General features: G+C 40.8%; 1 protein-coding gene across 1 annotated transcript; it reads right to left on the minus strand.

The window, feature by feature from the left end:
* Positions 1-9,205: 9,205 nt before the first annotated feature.
* On the minus strand, positions 9,206-13,667 carry RPS19BP1 (ribosomal protein S19 binding protein 1). Its single transcript, XM_063427427.1, has 4 exons — positions 13,558-13,667; positions 11,214-11,375; positions 10,802-10,899; positions 9,206-9,590 (listed from the first exon to the last, which is right to left on the minus strand). Exons 1-4 carry the CDS (start codon positions 13,610-13,612, stop codon positions 9,450-9,452), a joined length of 456 nt encoding a protein of 151 aa, XP_063283497.1. The 5' UTR covers positions 13,613-13,667; the 3' UTR covers positions 9,206-9,449.
* Between the last annotated feature and the right edge of the window lie 3,094 nt (positions 13,668-16,761).

Genomic DNA, 16,761 nt, shown 5'->3' on the forward strand with positions numbered 1-16,761 from the left:
TACAATTTAGAATAATTCTGAAGCTGCATTCTTTTTTTTTTGTGTTTGTGTTTATTATACATTATCCTCCATAGCCAGTAACCTGTGTTTATTATACATTATCCCTCCCATAGCCAGTAACCTGTGTTTATTATACATTATCCCCCCATAGCCAGTAACCTGTGTTTATTATACATTATCCCCCCATAGCCAGTAACCTGTGCTTATTATACATTATCCTCCCATAGCCAGTAACCTGTGTTTATTATACATTATCCCTCCATAGCCAGTAACCTGTGTTTATTATACATTATCCTCCCATAGCCAGTAACCTGTGTTTATTATACATTATCCCCCATAGCCAGTAACCTGTGCTTATTATACATTATCTCCCCCATAGCCAGTAACCTGTGTTTATTATACATTATCCCCCACAACCAGTAACCTGTGTTTATTATACATTATCCTCCCATAGCCAGTAACCTGTGTTTATTATACATTATCCCCCCCATAGCCAGTAACCTGTGCTTATTATACAGTATCTCCCCCATAGCCAGTAACCTGTGTTTATTATACATTATCTCCCCCCATAGCCAGTAACCTGTGTTTATTATACATTATCCCTCCCATAGCCAGTAACCTGTGTTTATTATACATTATCCCCCATAGCCAGTAACCTGTGCTTATTATACATTATCCTCCCATAGCCAGTAACCTGTGCGTATTATACATTATCCTCCCATAGCCAGTAACCTGTGTTTATTATACATTATCCCTCCCATAGCCAGTAACCTGTGTTTATTATACATTATCCCCCCATAGCCAGTAACCTGTGTTTATTATACATTATCCCCCCATAGCCAGTAACCTGTGCTTATTATACATTATCCTCCCATAGCCAGTAACCTGTGTTTATTATACATTATCCCTCCATAGCCAGTAACCTGTGTTTATTATACATTATCCCCCCATAGCCAGTAACCTGTGTTTATTATACATTATCCCCCCCCATAGCCAGTAACCTGTGTTTATTATACATTATCCCTCCCATAGCCAGTAACCTGTTTATTATACATTATCCCCCCCATAGCCAGTAACCTGTGCTTATTATACATTATCCTCCCATAGCCAGTAACCTGTGCTTATTATACATTATCCTCCCATAGCCAGTAACCTGTGTTTATTATACATTATCCCTCTTATAGCCAGTAACCTGTGTTTATTATACATTATCCCCCCCCATAGCCAGTAACCTGTGTTTATTATACATTATCCCCCATAGTCATTTATCGTTGGACCTAGGCAGCATGATGTCTTAGGCCGGTCCAGAGAGTGAGTGAGTGAATAATATAATATATATGTTCAGAAACATATTAGTAATATATGTAAATCGGGTTCATGCAAAGAGGGTGAAAAGGTATTAAAGAAAAACACACTTATTGCATCAAATTTACAAAGCCAAACTTTTAAAAGCTTTCCTCATTTCTTTCTCGGGATGAGGAATATATCGGTTGTAGACTGAGGATTTCCATCTGCCCAATCTTTTAATAATATGCACTGGAGTGTCAGTGTTGAAGGAGACCGAAGCTGCCCTATTCTAAATGAAAGACCCGAGACATGGATACAACCCAATCTTAGGAGTAGTGTTCTGATGTAGAAGATGAATTTAGCCGTAGTCAGAGGGATTCAGTGAGAGTAGTGGTGAAATGTGTGTGGCATGACTGAGTGTGGGTAAGTAAGAGTCAAGTATTTTAACTGGGCACTAGTTCTAGGTGGGATAAAGTGGTATAGCGGAAGGATGAGTAGTTTGGTTCGTTTTAGAGGTTTGTAGAGAAAGTATATAGTGATCATGATTTTTAGCGATATCCAATATTTTTAAGGTGGTCTCAAACAAACATAAAATGCTATATAAAATTTGTGGGAATATCGAATAGTCGTGTACAGTAAATCAGAGAGGGCTCAGAATATCGAACCATCGATCGGTAACCTGGATGAAGTAGGGGGTCTATCTGTTTTATTAAATACGCGGTAATATGCTTTTTTTTTTTTATAAATTCTTTATTTATGTCGTGCATGGATTCACAAACAGATTTGCACAGCCACAATAGCCGGTGCAATCTTATCAATAAACAATAGTGAACAACAGTGTGGCTTTATGTACAGTGCACATTTTCTTTCTTTTTTTTTTATACATTATGGTTTAACGTTGACAAGTAAACGAAACATAAAATAATATCAGCAAAATCAAGTTGGGTGCAATCTGGTCAGCAATAATGAGTATTTCAATCGATTAGGTACAGTAGCTTAAAGGTAATATGTATGTTGGATGTCGTCGCTTTTTTTTTTAAAGTTACAAAAACAGGAGTAGGTACATGCTTGTTATCGCTATTATAAAGTGAAATTATAACATAAATTCTGAATCTATCTAAGTTCAATAACGATTGTAAATAATTATTTATAGCTTTCTCTAGTAATACACAATTATTTATATTAAACTTTTAACATTGCTAGATCGCTTATTTTAAGGTAAGTATAATGTAAACATGCTTTAGAGCAGTGTCTTAGTACAATACAATGCCTGTAGTTAAATTGTGAGGTCATAGCTGGGGTTATAAAATAAGGCAATGGTATTATGCATGTTAACTAGCTAGGATCAGGCTAACACAAAGCTTTTAAAACTAAGCAGGTAATCATCTGAATCTGGTGTCACAAGACTATGTAATACTTGTTCCAGGAGTGAGTAAGTCCATCGGCTAGGAGTTGAAGCTGATACGGGGTGCTCTTGCCTCTGTCCTCAGGGAAAGAGAGTCTCTGCTCCGTAGACAGGGTCGCGGGCTGTGGGTCCCTCAGTGTGTATCAACCTATGCCCATTCTGTATGCCTTGATTGCGTTCCCGGGAAGGTGATCCGTCTGCACTCCTCTGCATGAGAGTACCGGGCGCTCCTCCTTCCATTGCCGCCTTGCGACTGTGCTCCACGCCGGGGCTGGGAGCTGTTGCTGCGGGTCGAGTGGTAGCCGTCGTGGTGGGTGGCCTCCTGGCTTCTGGGGGGTGCTTCGTTCACTCTTTGTGTTTCGCTGGCGTCTGTGTAGCCGGCTAGCCGCTCTGGAGGCCTGAGGCAGGGGGTCATAGTGGCGGCGTCTGGCATCTGGGCGGATCCATAAAGCCACTGCTCTCACTGCTTGATGATGAGACAGCCCTCGCTTGTGGAGTATCGCCCAGAAGCCCATACAGAGCTGGTAAAAAGCCTCCCTAGGCTGCTGTGGTTGTTGTGGTTGGGTGCTCGTGGTGCTTGATTTGGGCCTCTGCTGGGCCGCCATCTTGGCTGTGTTTCGGCAGTGCAGCGTGGCCGGTAAGTCCGACTGGTCAGCTTGCCTGGCCGTCTGGCCAGGGGGACCGGGATATCCCCCGCCGGTCGGGGGGGGGGGGTAGATGTCTTGCCGCGGCTCCTGTTACCGCTGATGCCTCCGGGAGCGGCCGTCTCCCCGTGGCTCGGTTCCAAGTAGGCCGCAAGCCTCGTTTCGTCGGTATGGCTGTGCAGGGGCTCGCGAGGGGTACCGTTCGAATCGGTAGCCCCTCCTGAGTAGAGGTATGATGGTGTCGTAGCTGCTAGCGGCTATGGTCCGGCAGCATACCCCGTTTTTCCTCCCCAGACGTGGGAGCTCCGGTCAGGCACGTCTGGGCTGCTTGCCTGCTTGGCTCCGCCCCCGGTAATATGCTTTTAATGGGATAGGATGTTAGGAAAGGTGTGTGATTGGGATAAGTGGTTGTGGCTGTATTTACCTTATGGGACCGACCTGGCTCCTAAGCTTGAGCCGCGCGTGGCTGGATCACTCCTGCCTCCACACGAGCCACATGCGGCTTGATCTCCTCTTCTGACTTAGCCGCGTGCACTGACCGCAGTGATCGGTCACGTGGCCCGCCTGGTACTAGGAGCACGGCTCGAGTCACAAGCTCACTCTTAAAGGGGCAGTGGGAGCCAAAAGTTGATTCAGGCTCCCATTGGCCCACGTCATTCCAGCACCCCCACACACGAACGTTTTGGGGGCACAATAGCTTGCATTTAAAAAAAAAACAAAAAACTTTTTTGACTGTAATATAATAGCAATCAGTTTCCTTCACACGTGTGCGTTTCAGGGCCTGCCAGGGCACAGTGTCACACCAGTGCAACTCATATCTGGTGTAACAGTAGTGTACATTTAAAAAAAAAAAAATACAGGGGGCTTGTTGTCACCTTTCAGTGACGTGGCTGGGTGGAGGAAGAGACCTTCAATGACATCAGTGAGGACAAGGAACGGGACATGGCTAGCTTGGTATCCAACCTTGTGCAAATGGACTGTTTGCGGTGCGTTAAACGGGGAGTTTGGTCTGTCACTGTGAAGCGGGCGTAACCCTTACACTACCTGATCGATACAACATCATACCTGATGTTTTTAGGAATGTTAGGTGATTTGTGCCCTTTATGGATTAAAACCAGACTCTGCATCAACTATGTAATTTTCCATGGGAGTTTTGCCATGGATCCCCCTCCGGCATGCCACAGTCCAGGTGTTAATCCCCTTGAAACAACTTTTCCCATCACTATTGTGGCCAGAAAGAGTCCCTGTGGGTTTTAAAATTCGCCTGCCTTTTGAAGTCCATGGCGGTTAGCCGGGTTCGCCCGTTTGCGAAAGTTCGCGTACGGAAAATTTTATGTTCGCAACATCACTATTTAAGATTACTGGTCTATAAGATTATATAAAGGCTTCTCCAGAGTCCAACACCAGTGTCATGGCTTCTTCCAGTATGTTCCATCTCTGCCAGCAACACGCCCTAATCATAGCACAGTGTAAGTCAATTCAGCTGAATTGATATTATATTTTGTGAGTCATTGTCCTTGGTGGTTCTAGTGATCCCAACGTGTATTTTTATACTTGTCTACCTGTTCCAAACATAGAATGGAGCCTTCTGTGAGTGAAATGTTTGCCTAACAATGGACTCACACAGGACAATTTTGAGGAAATGAATACAATGAAGAACGATGGGGAAATCCCAGCAATAGGAACTGCACACACATGACTATTTCTACAAACCTACCACAGAAAATGAGCCAGCTAAAACAATCACACACATTCATTGAGTTACATGTTGCTATATCACATGCTTATCATAAAAAGTTCAGTTTTAGTCTGTATCCCACAAATGTATCAGTTTTAGTCTGTATCCCACAAATGCATTAAAACCAGCAGTTTTTATACAGAAAGAAGACAAAAACGTACCTGCAGGACAGGGTTGTCTGTCAATATGTCAGACATATCGTCTAAGCACTCTGTTAAAGCCCTAGGTACCTTAATTGAGCTATAGAATAAAAAAAAATGGGAATGTTACAAGTAGTTTTAATGTCCAAATAAACTTCTGATAAGTGCGCCCCCGCTATCAAAATAGGAAAGAAATGTGTTCTGAATAAACCACAACAGAAATAATAATAAAAAAATGCTAGTTTGTGGACAGTGTGGGCAAGTTCTAGGATGCAGCACACCATCAATAATTCTGTATCTTTTATTTGCTGTATATATTTTAAGGGGACATACACAGCTTTTTTTTTTAAAGTTGTTTACCTGGCACTGAAGCTCCCTATAGTGCCTCCCTATGCCAAGATTCCCTCCACCCCCACCCCAGGGTGCAAAAAGGGGTTAAAAACCCCTTCTTTAACTTACCCGAGTCTAGCGCCAATATCCCCGAGCGCTGGTTCGGAATCCATTTCCACCCCTCCCTGTTGCCATCATCTGGCCGGGGGAGACCTCACGTGCAGAAATAGCCGCGCTCGCATTAGTATTTCCCCTACACGAAAATATGTATAATGCTTTCCTACGGTGTTTTGGGTTATGGTGGATGTCCCCATGCATGAGAACACCCAGCGTCAGTTAGGCGACCAAATGTTGCCTAACTACTCAGAAGTCCCACCATTTGTCTGGTAGACCGTCACAAAAGGTGGATTTAACCCTCAAAAGTAATTATTGCAGTTTATTAAAAACTGCAATAATTACCTTTGCAGGGTCAAGGGACCTTGCCCTTGAACCCAGACCACTTCAATAAGCTGAAGTGGTCTGGGTGTCTATAGTGTCCCTTTAAGCTTGCAGTTGCTCTCATTTACTATTGAACCAATATGCTGTATTTTGGGTATCTGTTCTATAGAAGGATATTATAGCACTCAAAATTTGCAGAGGAAGGCTACAAAATGTAATAAAAGAAATGGAACATTTTAGTTATGTAGAAAGAAAAACAAATGTAAATCTGTTTAGTTTCTTTTCAGCTTGAGTAACTAAGTACCTAGAAAAAAAAAAGAAAAAAAGTTTCGGAATTCCTCTTTTTTTAACAACTAAATTACACACAATAACCAAAACCAACCCCATAAACAATTTATGCCATCCGAGTATTTTAAATATAGTTTCCAGACAATGGGGTATAAGCTGCATTATTTTTAATTAAACTAAATATTACTCACTAAACAGAAAACTGTCTGGAATTGCCAATTTTACGCCAAAATAGGCAAATTGCAATCGTTCGCATACTCAGCAATTTTTTAAATATTTATTTCAATGTTCTGTTTCGATTAAAATTGACCAAGACAAAAAAAGAAAATTGACAATGTCATGTAACACATTAGATATATGCAGTGGTTTTGTGGCAGCAACCCCCCTCACTTCCAAATTTCTCTTCCTGATAGACACATACCATCACTGATGCATGCACTGACATACACTCACTTACAGTCATTGTCACACACTGTTTAGGCAACACACATTAACAGACATACGCACTCACTTACATTCACCGACAGACACATGCATACTTGCTCATTGTCAGGCACACATATAGTCATTGACAGATACACACTGACAAACACATATAAAACACACACTGAGATCTATACAGTGTCAGACACGGATATACATGCTGAAACACGCATACACACACTCCTTAACACACACAATTAGTTTTATTTTTTTAAAATTCAATCCACCCATCCTCCCTACCTTTAGGAGTGCTGGAGTTGATTCTTCCCTGGGGTCCAGTGGGGCTGCTGCTGGCTGGCTTGCTCATAGCGGAGGCTGCGAGGAAGATCTGATCACACTGCTCAGCCCCCTCATGCGCCTCTTAGTGGTGCCGGAGTGATGTCATATTCCGGCTCCACTGTAGGGCGCGCGAGGGAGCTGAACAGGGGAGAGTGCTCCCTTGCCGCCCGCCACCTACATCATATGCCAGTCTCGGGCAGGGGGGGGCCTGAGGTGGCCAGCTCCTGGGTCCCCCAGGACAAGAGGCCGGCAAGGCATTTGCCAGGGCAATGGGGGGGGGGGGGGGGAGGGGGAGGGAGATATTGTTTTGCCACCCCCCAATGCCTTGCCAGCCTCGCTGTAAATACACCGCTGGATACACGCATTGATTAAAATGCCTTGTTTTATTCCTACATGAAACAACAATATAAAGGCAGTTAACCTATCTTTGCAGCACTGTGGAATTTGTTGGCACTTTATAAATAACAGTAATCTTTAAGCAGGAAAGTACTGTAAAGTGATAATCAAAAAAAAAACAAAAAAAAAAAACACTGCCATCATGTGGTACAATACAGTAATGACATAGCTACAACTATTCTTGAATAAAACACATTTTAATTTTAAAGCGGACCAATTTTAATCACACCCCTGCATATTTCTATAGAACAGAAAAAAAATGATGCAGGCTGTGAAAAGGAAATTGGATAGGATTATTTTTTACATTTAATTCAGCCTCTAATCTCTGTTTAACTTACTAGGTTTTGAAGTCAGTTGTAAAATGCACAATAATCATGAAGAAAACAAATTAATCTCTGCTATCCAATACTAGTAATACTTAAGAAAAAAAAAACAAAACAATATGTGCTGGCACTCAATTATGCAAGGTGCCGGTATTCGAGGTATAACCCCACAACAACCTCCTAATCTCTATCATAAACAAAATATGAATACCGCACTCAAAAAAATTGCAATAAACCTAATTGCTAATCCTGTATTTGATTTCATAATATTTATTGTGATAATTTTAGATAAATTCATAAAGATTTCATCATGGTGACACTCATTTCATCCTATGTACACAAGCTATTTACACACACACACATTATATATATATAATATATATATATATATATATAATGTGTGTGTGTGTAAATAGCTTGTGTACATAGGATGAAATGAGTGTCACCATGATGAAATCTTTATGAATTTATCTAAAATTATCACAATAAATATTATGAAATCAAATACAGGATTAGCAATTAGGTTTATTGCAATTTTTTTGAGTGCGGTATTCATATTTTGTTTATGATAGTAATACTTAAGGACACAGGTCGGATGTAAACAGCCATCTGCACATCTGGTGTGACTGGTCATGCATCATCCGTTCATGGAGATATGCATGCTTCACTTTTATCACCTTTTTATTTGCATATCAAGGTAAATACAAAGGACAGAGTTGCCCCAAAAAAAGGTAGATTCCCAGAAGTTTTCAAACTACAGAGTCCATGATACTTTGTCATTCTAAAAGCAGGCAAAGCATCATGGGAGTTGAAGTTCTACAACATCTAGGGATACACTTTTTTAGCATCCAAACGATAAGACAGAATTGCTAATCAGTCATCATTCTTTATATAATCACAAATAATTCATTGGAAAGATAAAACTTAGATTAAAAGCACACATCTCCAGTAAAAGAAAAACATGATTATGTAATACTTTAGTTCTACGTTAAATAGTTTTTCGGCAGTTTAACCGAAAACAGGGGCTGGTGGCACCCAAGGGCTGACCAGCTAATGAGTATATTTCACATGTAATGCCCAATCCCACAGTATAGGGACTAGTGTGGATATCTGCAGTTTGTTACTTCCTTTTACCAGCAAAATTTAAAATAAGGTGCTCAGAGTTCCCTGCTTGTCAATAAAACAACAAAAAACAAATAGTGAGGACAACATTTTGTCTATTATTTAACTTGGTTTTCATTCTTCTGTTACTGGACAGGGTAGTATTTCTACTCGAAATGGCTAAAATTTCACTCACCAACGGGTAGTGGAAATTTTGATCCGTGTGTGCTTATAGTGCATGTATAAATAATACTATGTCTGCTGGGTTTCCACTCAGCCTGATTTAAGGATATGAAACATTTAGTTTAATTTACCTTTTATTTACACAGCATCTTCCATATATATAGCTTTATACAAGAGTCCAAGGTACGTTTTATTAGCAACACGTAGTTTACAAGGAAACTGTATGGCAACTGTAAAAAAAAAAAATCTTCATCCTCCACAGGCTCTACCAGTAACCTATTGCCTTAAAACTATGAATGATTTTTTTTCAGCAAAGTGGAATGTAGCACATCAAATGCACTGATGGTTTTTATGGAGAATTGTAATGTATCAACCGTCAAAATAGGAAGTCTAGTTAAGTACTCATTTTCAAGCTCAGCTTAATTTTTTCCCAAAGTATTCCTTTTCAAAGCGCTTGAAGTCTTTCTCAGAGAACACCGATTTCTCTTTTTGTGTTTTCTTCTTTTGCTTCACGACCTGGTCCCTTGATTTGCGTCCACGATTCTGGGTCAAAATCTACATGTGGGATAAAGAACAATATAAATATGACAGACATTCCACTGCAAAGAAACATTACAGTAGCATGTCATAACATTTAAAGAGAATTTAGAATATAAGCAAGACTTTTCTACTGAAGAAAAATAAATAAAACAAACAAAATAAAAATAACAATAAACAGGTACGGAGTACAAAAAATAAAAACATAAATGACACTGTAGAGTTAGGAGCAGTACCCCACTTTTTTGTGAGTTGTCCTGCACCAAAAGTGCTTACAGAGGAAAAAGACAGCTGGATTTGCAGGCTTAATTAACCCTATACCAACAATTTATGTTGACTTTTTATCATAGCAAAACCATATCATATTAATCAAAAGCATACCATAACCCTGATGAATTGATCCTAGACTCCCAAACAAAGCAAAATGTACAAACAAAAAAAGAAAAAACACGAAGGATGCTTGGTTGTCTTGGCATTGCTGGGTTCACCGTACATGCTATGCCCCATTACTTATGCTGAAGGGAGATTTCTAATTTCCACAACCACTACAGTCTATAATAATGGTTATGAATCAAAGATTCCCTATCACACATAGCCCCACTCTCTCTAGTTGCATTGCTAAAATAATAACCTGGATGGCTAAAACACATGTCAATGTATGAGAAAAAGCGCACACTTTGAATTATTTGACTGATATAACAAAGTGGAGATAATTAGTATACAATTTGACATCCACAAATTAGAAGTGTTTCTTATAGTTTGTTTTGAATTCAGGATTTACCAATAACTCTGCTTAACTGGTTTCATAAATTAGCTTTTATTTAGAGAATGGTGAAACAGCATTCATATTAATTAAAATCTATTACACAAATCCAGAGTAAATGTTTAATGTCTGTGATATTTAAAGAGTCAGTCTGGGCATCAGAGCCACTACAGCAAGCTGTAGTGGCTACTGTGCAACGAATGTCTGATATCATCTCATGGTAAGTAATCAAACCATTTTCAGTGTAACTCCTACCTAAGTTCCGCGGGTACCTCCAGTCCAGCCTCCTCGTCTGATAAATTTATCAAGTGGAAGTTCTTCTTCATTAGGTATCAGTGTATTAACCTTTACATACTATATCCAATAAAACAACGACATAGCAGTCTACAGAGTCCAACTCAACATATCAAACAGAAAAGAAAAAAATACTGTAATTGAAAAAGTGTATAACAAAATACCAACCAACCTTCTCCACAACGTCCTTATTGGCTACATTGTGGGAGCCAAGGAAATATTTCATGTTCTTTGACAGATGATCCGTTGTACTCTTCTTCTTAAATTCCTCTACAATAAAAACACAGATTTCATTACACTTATATCTAACCTTTCTTCAGCTTGCAAACCACATACTGATACATTGGGTGCTCAGGAAAAAAAAAAAAAAAGCCTACTGCTAATATCCTTATTTCATTACAATAAAAAAGGTTTTACTAGGTCTCATATTTATAATCAAGAAAATGTGCCATGGCTGGACACTACTTTTTTCTGTAATCACCGTTATTGCTTCAATGGCTTATAATCATATATAACTCTCTATACTTCCACCATGGCATATTCAATAGTGTAATTGTAAATTATTAAATTGGAAGAATACTCACCTAAAGCAGATTTGATAACTCTGTCTTTGGCTGTTGCTTTTTCTTTCTGTTGGAGGCCTTGCCGTCTCATTCGTTTCAGCTGTTTTCTAACTCCTGTTTTGCGGCTGCTTAGAGGCACATCCTGATGGCTAGTAGAACCTTTCTTTTTTCCTGAATATTTAGCTGCTCAAATTGAAGAAGAGAGATTAAATACAAATTACAAAATGTGCTGTGGTCCAAAATATTAAAAGGTGCACTCCTAACTTCCTTTAGCTTGCTGAAGTGCTTTAGCGAGTTAAAGCGGCTGCCTGAGTGACAGCCATTACAGATGCCCTTAGGAACAAATAGAACTGACTTTTTACAGAAAAGGCAGTGTTTACAATCAAGAGACTGCAACGACAATCCCTCTGCACCAAAATCACAACATTACGCTACAGCAATTCTGGTGCTTGGAGTGCCCCTTTAAAGTAGTACTGTCACATGAGATTTTCGCATGACTATAGAAATAAGTGTGAGATATGGGCTGTGTTTAATTTTTAAAATGTTAACTTTTTATAGAAATAAATTACATGCTCTTCAGGGAACAATATGTATATTATATTAACCCCTGCAGTTTTGTACTTATGAAGCACTCACACATGACACAACTAAAGGAATGCTTGAGTGTGCATGTTAGTATGCCATTTCTGTGCAAGTCCTTGAGGGAATAGGAGTATACTGGAGGCATCATGGGACCACAAAATCACTCTGAAGTGCAGCGAAGACAAATTATGTTTTTTGACTTACCTGTGCTGTATTACTTGCCCTTGCAAATGCTAATAGACTTTACTGGTGTAAGGGAATGAGGAATTACCATTTCTAGAGTAGTAGCAATCAGCTTAAAACAGGATGTTGTAAACAAAATGTACCAACATTTGAAATTGACGTGTAGAATATATTACTGCACTGGAAAAAAGGACAATATCATGGCAAACCTACATACACGGTTGATTGTTGACTCATCAAATTTTACTGATTGTAACAGTACAACAAGCAAAACACTGGAATCCATATGGATATAGGAAAGTAAAAGTGTTTATGAAGAAGCTGCAATACACCATTAAAGGGAAACTCCAGTGCCAGAAAAACGATCCGTTTTTCTGGCACTGGAGGGTCCCTCTCCCTCCCACCCACCAATCCCCGGTTACTGAAGGGGTAAAAACCCCTTCAGTCACTTACCTGGGACAGCGGCGATGTCCCTCGCCGCTGTCTCCGCCTCCGCGACGCTCTTCCTAGTGCTTACGTCGGCCGGTGGGCGAGACTAATCTCGCTCACCAGCCGAGGAGACCTAACGCGCATGCGCGGAAATGCCGCGCATGCGCATTACGTCTCCCCATAGGAAAGCATTGAAAAATCATTTCAATCCTTTCCTATGGGGTTTTGAGCGACGCTGGAGGTCCTCACACAGCGTGAGGACGTCCAGCGACGCTCTAGCACAGGAAACCTGTGCTAGAAACAAGGAAGTGACCTCTAGTGGCTGTCTAATAGACAGCCACTAGAGGTGGAGTTAACCCTGCAATGTAAATATTGCAGTTTATGAAAAACTGCAATAGTTACAGTTGCAGGGTTAAGGGTAGTGGGAGTTGGCACCCAGACCACTCCAATGAGCAGAAGTGGTCTGGGTGCCTGGAGTGTCCCTTTAATGCAGCACTGTCACCACCTGGGGACTATGCTGAATTGCAAAGATCCCCAACAGTGACATTTTGGCCAGGAGGAATGGGGCATGCAAAGGTGAGATTTAGATTACCTGAACCTTCTCGCAGGTGCTGCCATATTGTTTTGGCAGGTCCCCTTCAGCTCCTGGCGCATGCTCGAGAGTACCGCATTGAGGTCTATGCAGGATCCTCCATACACAGAGCCAATTCCCTGCAGCCATTAATGGTGACAGAAATATACAGACACAACGTAGTCCTTAATATATCTCTTGACTGTTTTGGAATTCTATCTTTATTAAATACAAATTTTGGGGGGGTGGGGGTGGGGTGGAATGGTGACAGTGCTGTTTTAAAACCAGAAGGAGCTGCATATTGATCACCAAGTAGAGAGTGCACAGAAAGTATACAGTGACATATTACCTCAGTTATTTATAATGTTAACTTGTAATAACTGACCTAACAAAAGGCAGGCACAGTATTTGTTTGAGCCGCACTTATCAAAGAGCAGGGGATTCCCATTCAGCCTGCTTCCAATACACTGACCCTATTGCACTGTCTCACACTCTGCCAGGGGCCCATGGCAGTCACTTTACACCGAGTCTTAGCATCATTTGCTGATCATGCGACCACTGGCAGGTTAGTGCCTCTAGGGTGTCTCCCAAAACACATACCGCTGGTATCTGAAGCCAATAAATCCAGCCCTTTCCTGAGCAGCGATGCGGACATGCTTTCAAAGCTCGACCTGTACACTTTCACGTGTGTTCCTGAGTCCAGCAATGCATCAACTTCCGGGTTAAAAATGCACACTTCCGGTTTGCGCAGCGACCTAAAACGAGTTCTAAACGTCAGCACTTGTCTCCGTAATCGAAGCCATTGTTCTGGAGACACCCTAGACGATGAGAACAGCGGTTACAGAGTTACAGTGCCGCTGTTCTATCAAAAAAGAACAGCGCGCGTGCGCACGAGTTGCAAGGGAGCGCTTCACAAACCGCGCATGCGCAGTATAGGGGTAGGGAAATTTGATGGCTATTAGCCCTGTGAGATCTCCCTACCCCTATACTGCGCATGCGCGAACTCTGATCGTCGGATTAAAGCCTTTCCCTGCTCCCAACACTCTCAGCCATCCAAGATTGAGGGTGAATTATGGTGGGACGGTGGGTGTTTATGTGCATTATATTGGGGGGTCTGTGCAGACCCCCAATTCTGCACAGACCCCCCAATTCTGCACAGACCCCCCCAATATAATGCTCATAAACACCCACCGTCCCACCATACTTCACCCTCAATCTTGGATGGCTGAGAGTGTTGGGAGCAGGGAGAGGCTTTAATCCGACGATCAGAGTTCGCGCATGCGCAGTATAGGGGTAGGGAGATCTCACAGGGCTAATAGCCATCAAAATTCCCTACCCCTATACTGCGCACGCGCGAACTCTGATCGTCGGATTAAAGCCTCTCTCCCTTGCCACTAGTGCGCACGCGCGCTGTACCTCCGACGGGAGTACTTTGCCGCGCGTGCGCACTGTGGCGTTAATTTCCCCTACCCCGTGAACAATCCCTACCTAGCCTAGTTGTTGTGCGCCTGCGCGGCGGCGCACACCCTCCTCCTCCATTGGATGAGGGTCACTTCCGGTGCGGCTGCGTCACCGGAAGTGACGGGGGTAGGGAATTTTCACGGGGTAGGGTTTTTTGATAGAACACCGCGTTAACTCTACTGCTTAGAACTCTGACGGGTCAACGTGGAGGCAACCCACCAAATGTTAATTACTTAAAACCATCATTACAAGTGTTTCTTTATTTTTATAAAAACATGTTTTAAAGCACTAATATGCTTTGATCAAGAAGAAAGTTGTGCATACATTTACCAGGATTGGGTTTGGAGAAAATACATTTTAAGCACAACATGTTAATTAGATAGATGGGAATAATGTCACAAAATAAGGATGAGTTATGTCAGTTACTGAGTATAATGAACTATTTACACCAAACATCGCTTTTCTTCTAACACTACCAAAAGCATAAAAATAAATAATTTTTTTAAAAAAAAACATGCATTTATTTTGTCATTAACTAAGGGGTGAGACTTAGAGTTGCCACCAAACCGGTATTTTAGCTGCACAGCCAATACCAGTCTATTAAAAATACCGGCAATACAAGTCCACGATTTAGTGATCACCCTGTTGTGTCTAAAGTGTTTTTAAATCCCTAAGATTGAGTATTATGTCATCTGCGTATAGTAAAAGTTTACTTTTCCTCTCCATCATGGGGATTCCTAAAATTTAGTTTGAATCTCTAATAAGTGCTGCTAACAGTTCGATAGAAATAATATACAGTAGTGGGGATAACGGACAACCCTGACGGGTTCCATTTTTTATTTTGAACCAATCTGACGTTCCTCCATATCCTGTAATCTTGGCTGATAATTAAGTCTCTAAACGGACCAGTCACTCCAAATCTTTCCAGAACTTGTGATAAAAAAATTCCAATTAACCTGTTAAAATGCTTTAGCAGCATCTAAAGTGATAAAGGCAGATGGAATATCGTTATTATTAATGTTAGAAATCATATTTATCAGAATCCTAATATTATCGCTTCCATACCTATTGTGGATAAATCCCACTTCATCTTGAACTATCAGGTCCGGGATCATTAGCTTTAATCTCTCTGCCAAGGTTTTTGAATTTTTTTTTAACATCTGTGTTTATCAAAGAGATTGGGCGATAATTAGAAACAAAGTTAGAATCTTTACCAGGTTTTAAGATGGGGGAGATTGATGCTCTTAACATTTCTTCTGGAAATGTTTTTCGCTCTTGTACTTCTGTTAACAATTTTTTTAAGGCGGGAAAAATTTGTGCTATAAAAATTTTGAAAAAGATTGTTGAATGACCATCTCGACCGGGTGTTTTGCCCATCTGCAGATTCTGGATTGATGTTTTAATTTCATCTAATGTAACAGTGATTCATAATAATCTGCGAAGGCCTTGCCTATATCTTTAGGGGAGAGGTGAATATAGTTTCCCTCTATGATCTTCTTCTTTATTCTTTTGTTTATTTAAATAGTTTTTAACTTACTTGATAGTAATTTCCCTGATTTATTACCTTGATGGTAAGACGTTTGCTTTAATTTAATTAATGCATTGTGGGATTCAATCTCAATTTTATCTTTTAATGTAGTTGTTCTCGTGTCTATATCCTGTTTGCTTCCTACTATGATACCTGCTGCCTGGCAATCAAACACTAAGAAGCTTCTGTTCCTCTGCCCAGTGTGACAGGAAGTGCCACTCTTAGTGAGCACCAAACTACTTTCTGTCAGACCGGGTAGGGTAACAAGAGCTCCTCTACCGCGGTCTGCTGCTTGACCACGCTACAAGGAGGTACAGTAGGGGCTGGGGGAAATGAAACACATGGAGGGGCTGGGAGGTGAAATAGACAGGTGGTGGGGCTGGGGGAGGGGGGTGTTTTTTAGTGAAAAAAACACAGAAGATAAATAGAATATCTTTAAACAAATATTAGAAAGGTAGATTTCTCAGTATGTACCATTCGGTATATATTTAAAAGAAACAAATAAAAACAAATGTGGTTTACTGTTAAAGTAAACCAAGAGATTGAAAATAAGAAAGGGGCAATTAAAGAGGACAGGTTAGAGACATCCTATATGAGATATAAGGAAGTCAATAATGGGTGCAAAAAAGGCATTTAGAGTGGCTAAACTAGAGAAGTGATAGCCAAAGAGAACAAAACCAACCCCAAAACATGTTTTTAGGTACATCAATTCTTTAAAACAAAAATATTTAAGTGTAGGTACACTAAAAACAGAAAGAGGAGTGATAGTTAATGAAGACCAGGAAAAGGCAGACATTTGGAATAACTATTTTTCC

This window comes from Pelobates fuscus, chromosome 7 (assembly GCF_036172605.1).
Source record: "Pelobates fuscus isolate aPelFus1 chromosome 7, aPelFus1.pri, whole genome shotgun sequence".
NCBI lineage: Eukaryota > Metazoa > Chordata > Amphibia > Anura > Pelobatidae > Pelobates > Pelobates fuscus.

Excerpts from the sequence above, each read along its gene's own strand:
- RPS19BP1 (XM_063427427.1), bottom strand. The coding sequence starts at position 13,612 with ATGTCCGCATCGCTGCTCAGGAAAGGGCTGGATTTATTGGCTTCAGAT. Across the intron at positions 11,376-13,557 it reads ATTGGCTTCAGATACCAGCG|CTAAATATTCAGGAAAAAAG; the intron begins GTATGTGTTTTG and ends CAATTTGAGCAG. Across the intron at positions 10,900-11,213 it reads AGTTATCAAATCTGCTTTAG|AGGAATTTAAGAAGAAGAGT; the intron begins GTGAGTATTCTT and ends TTTTTATTGTAG.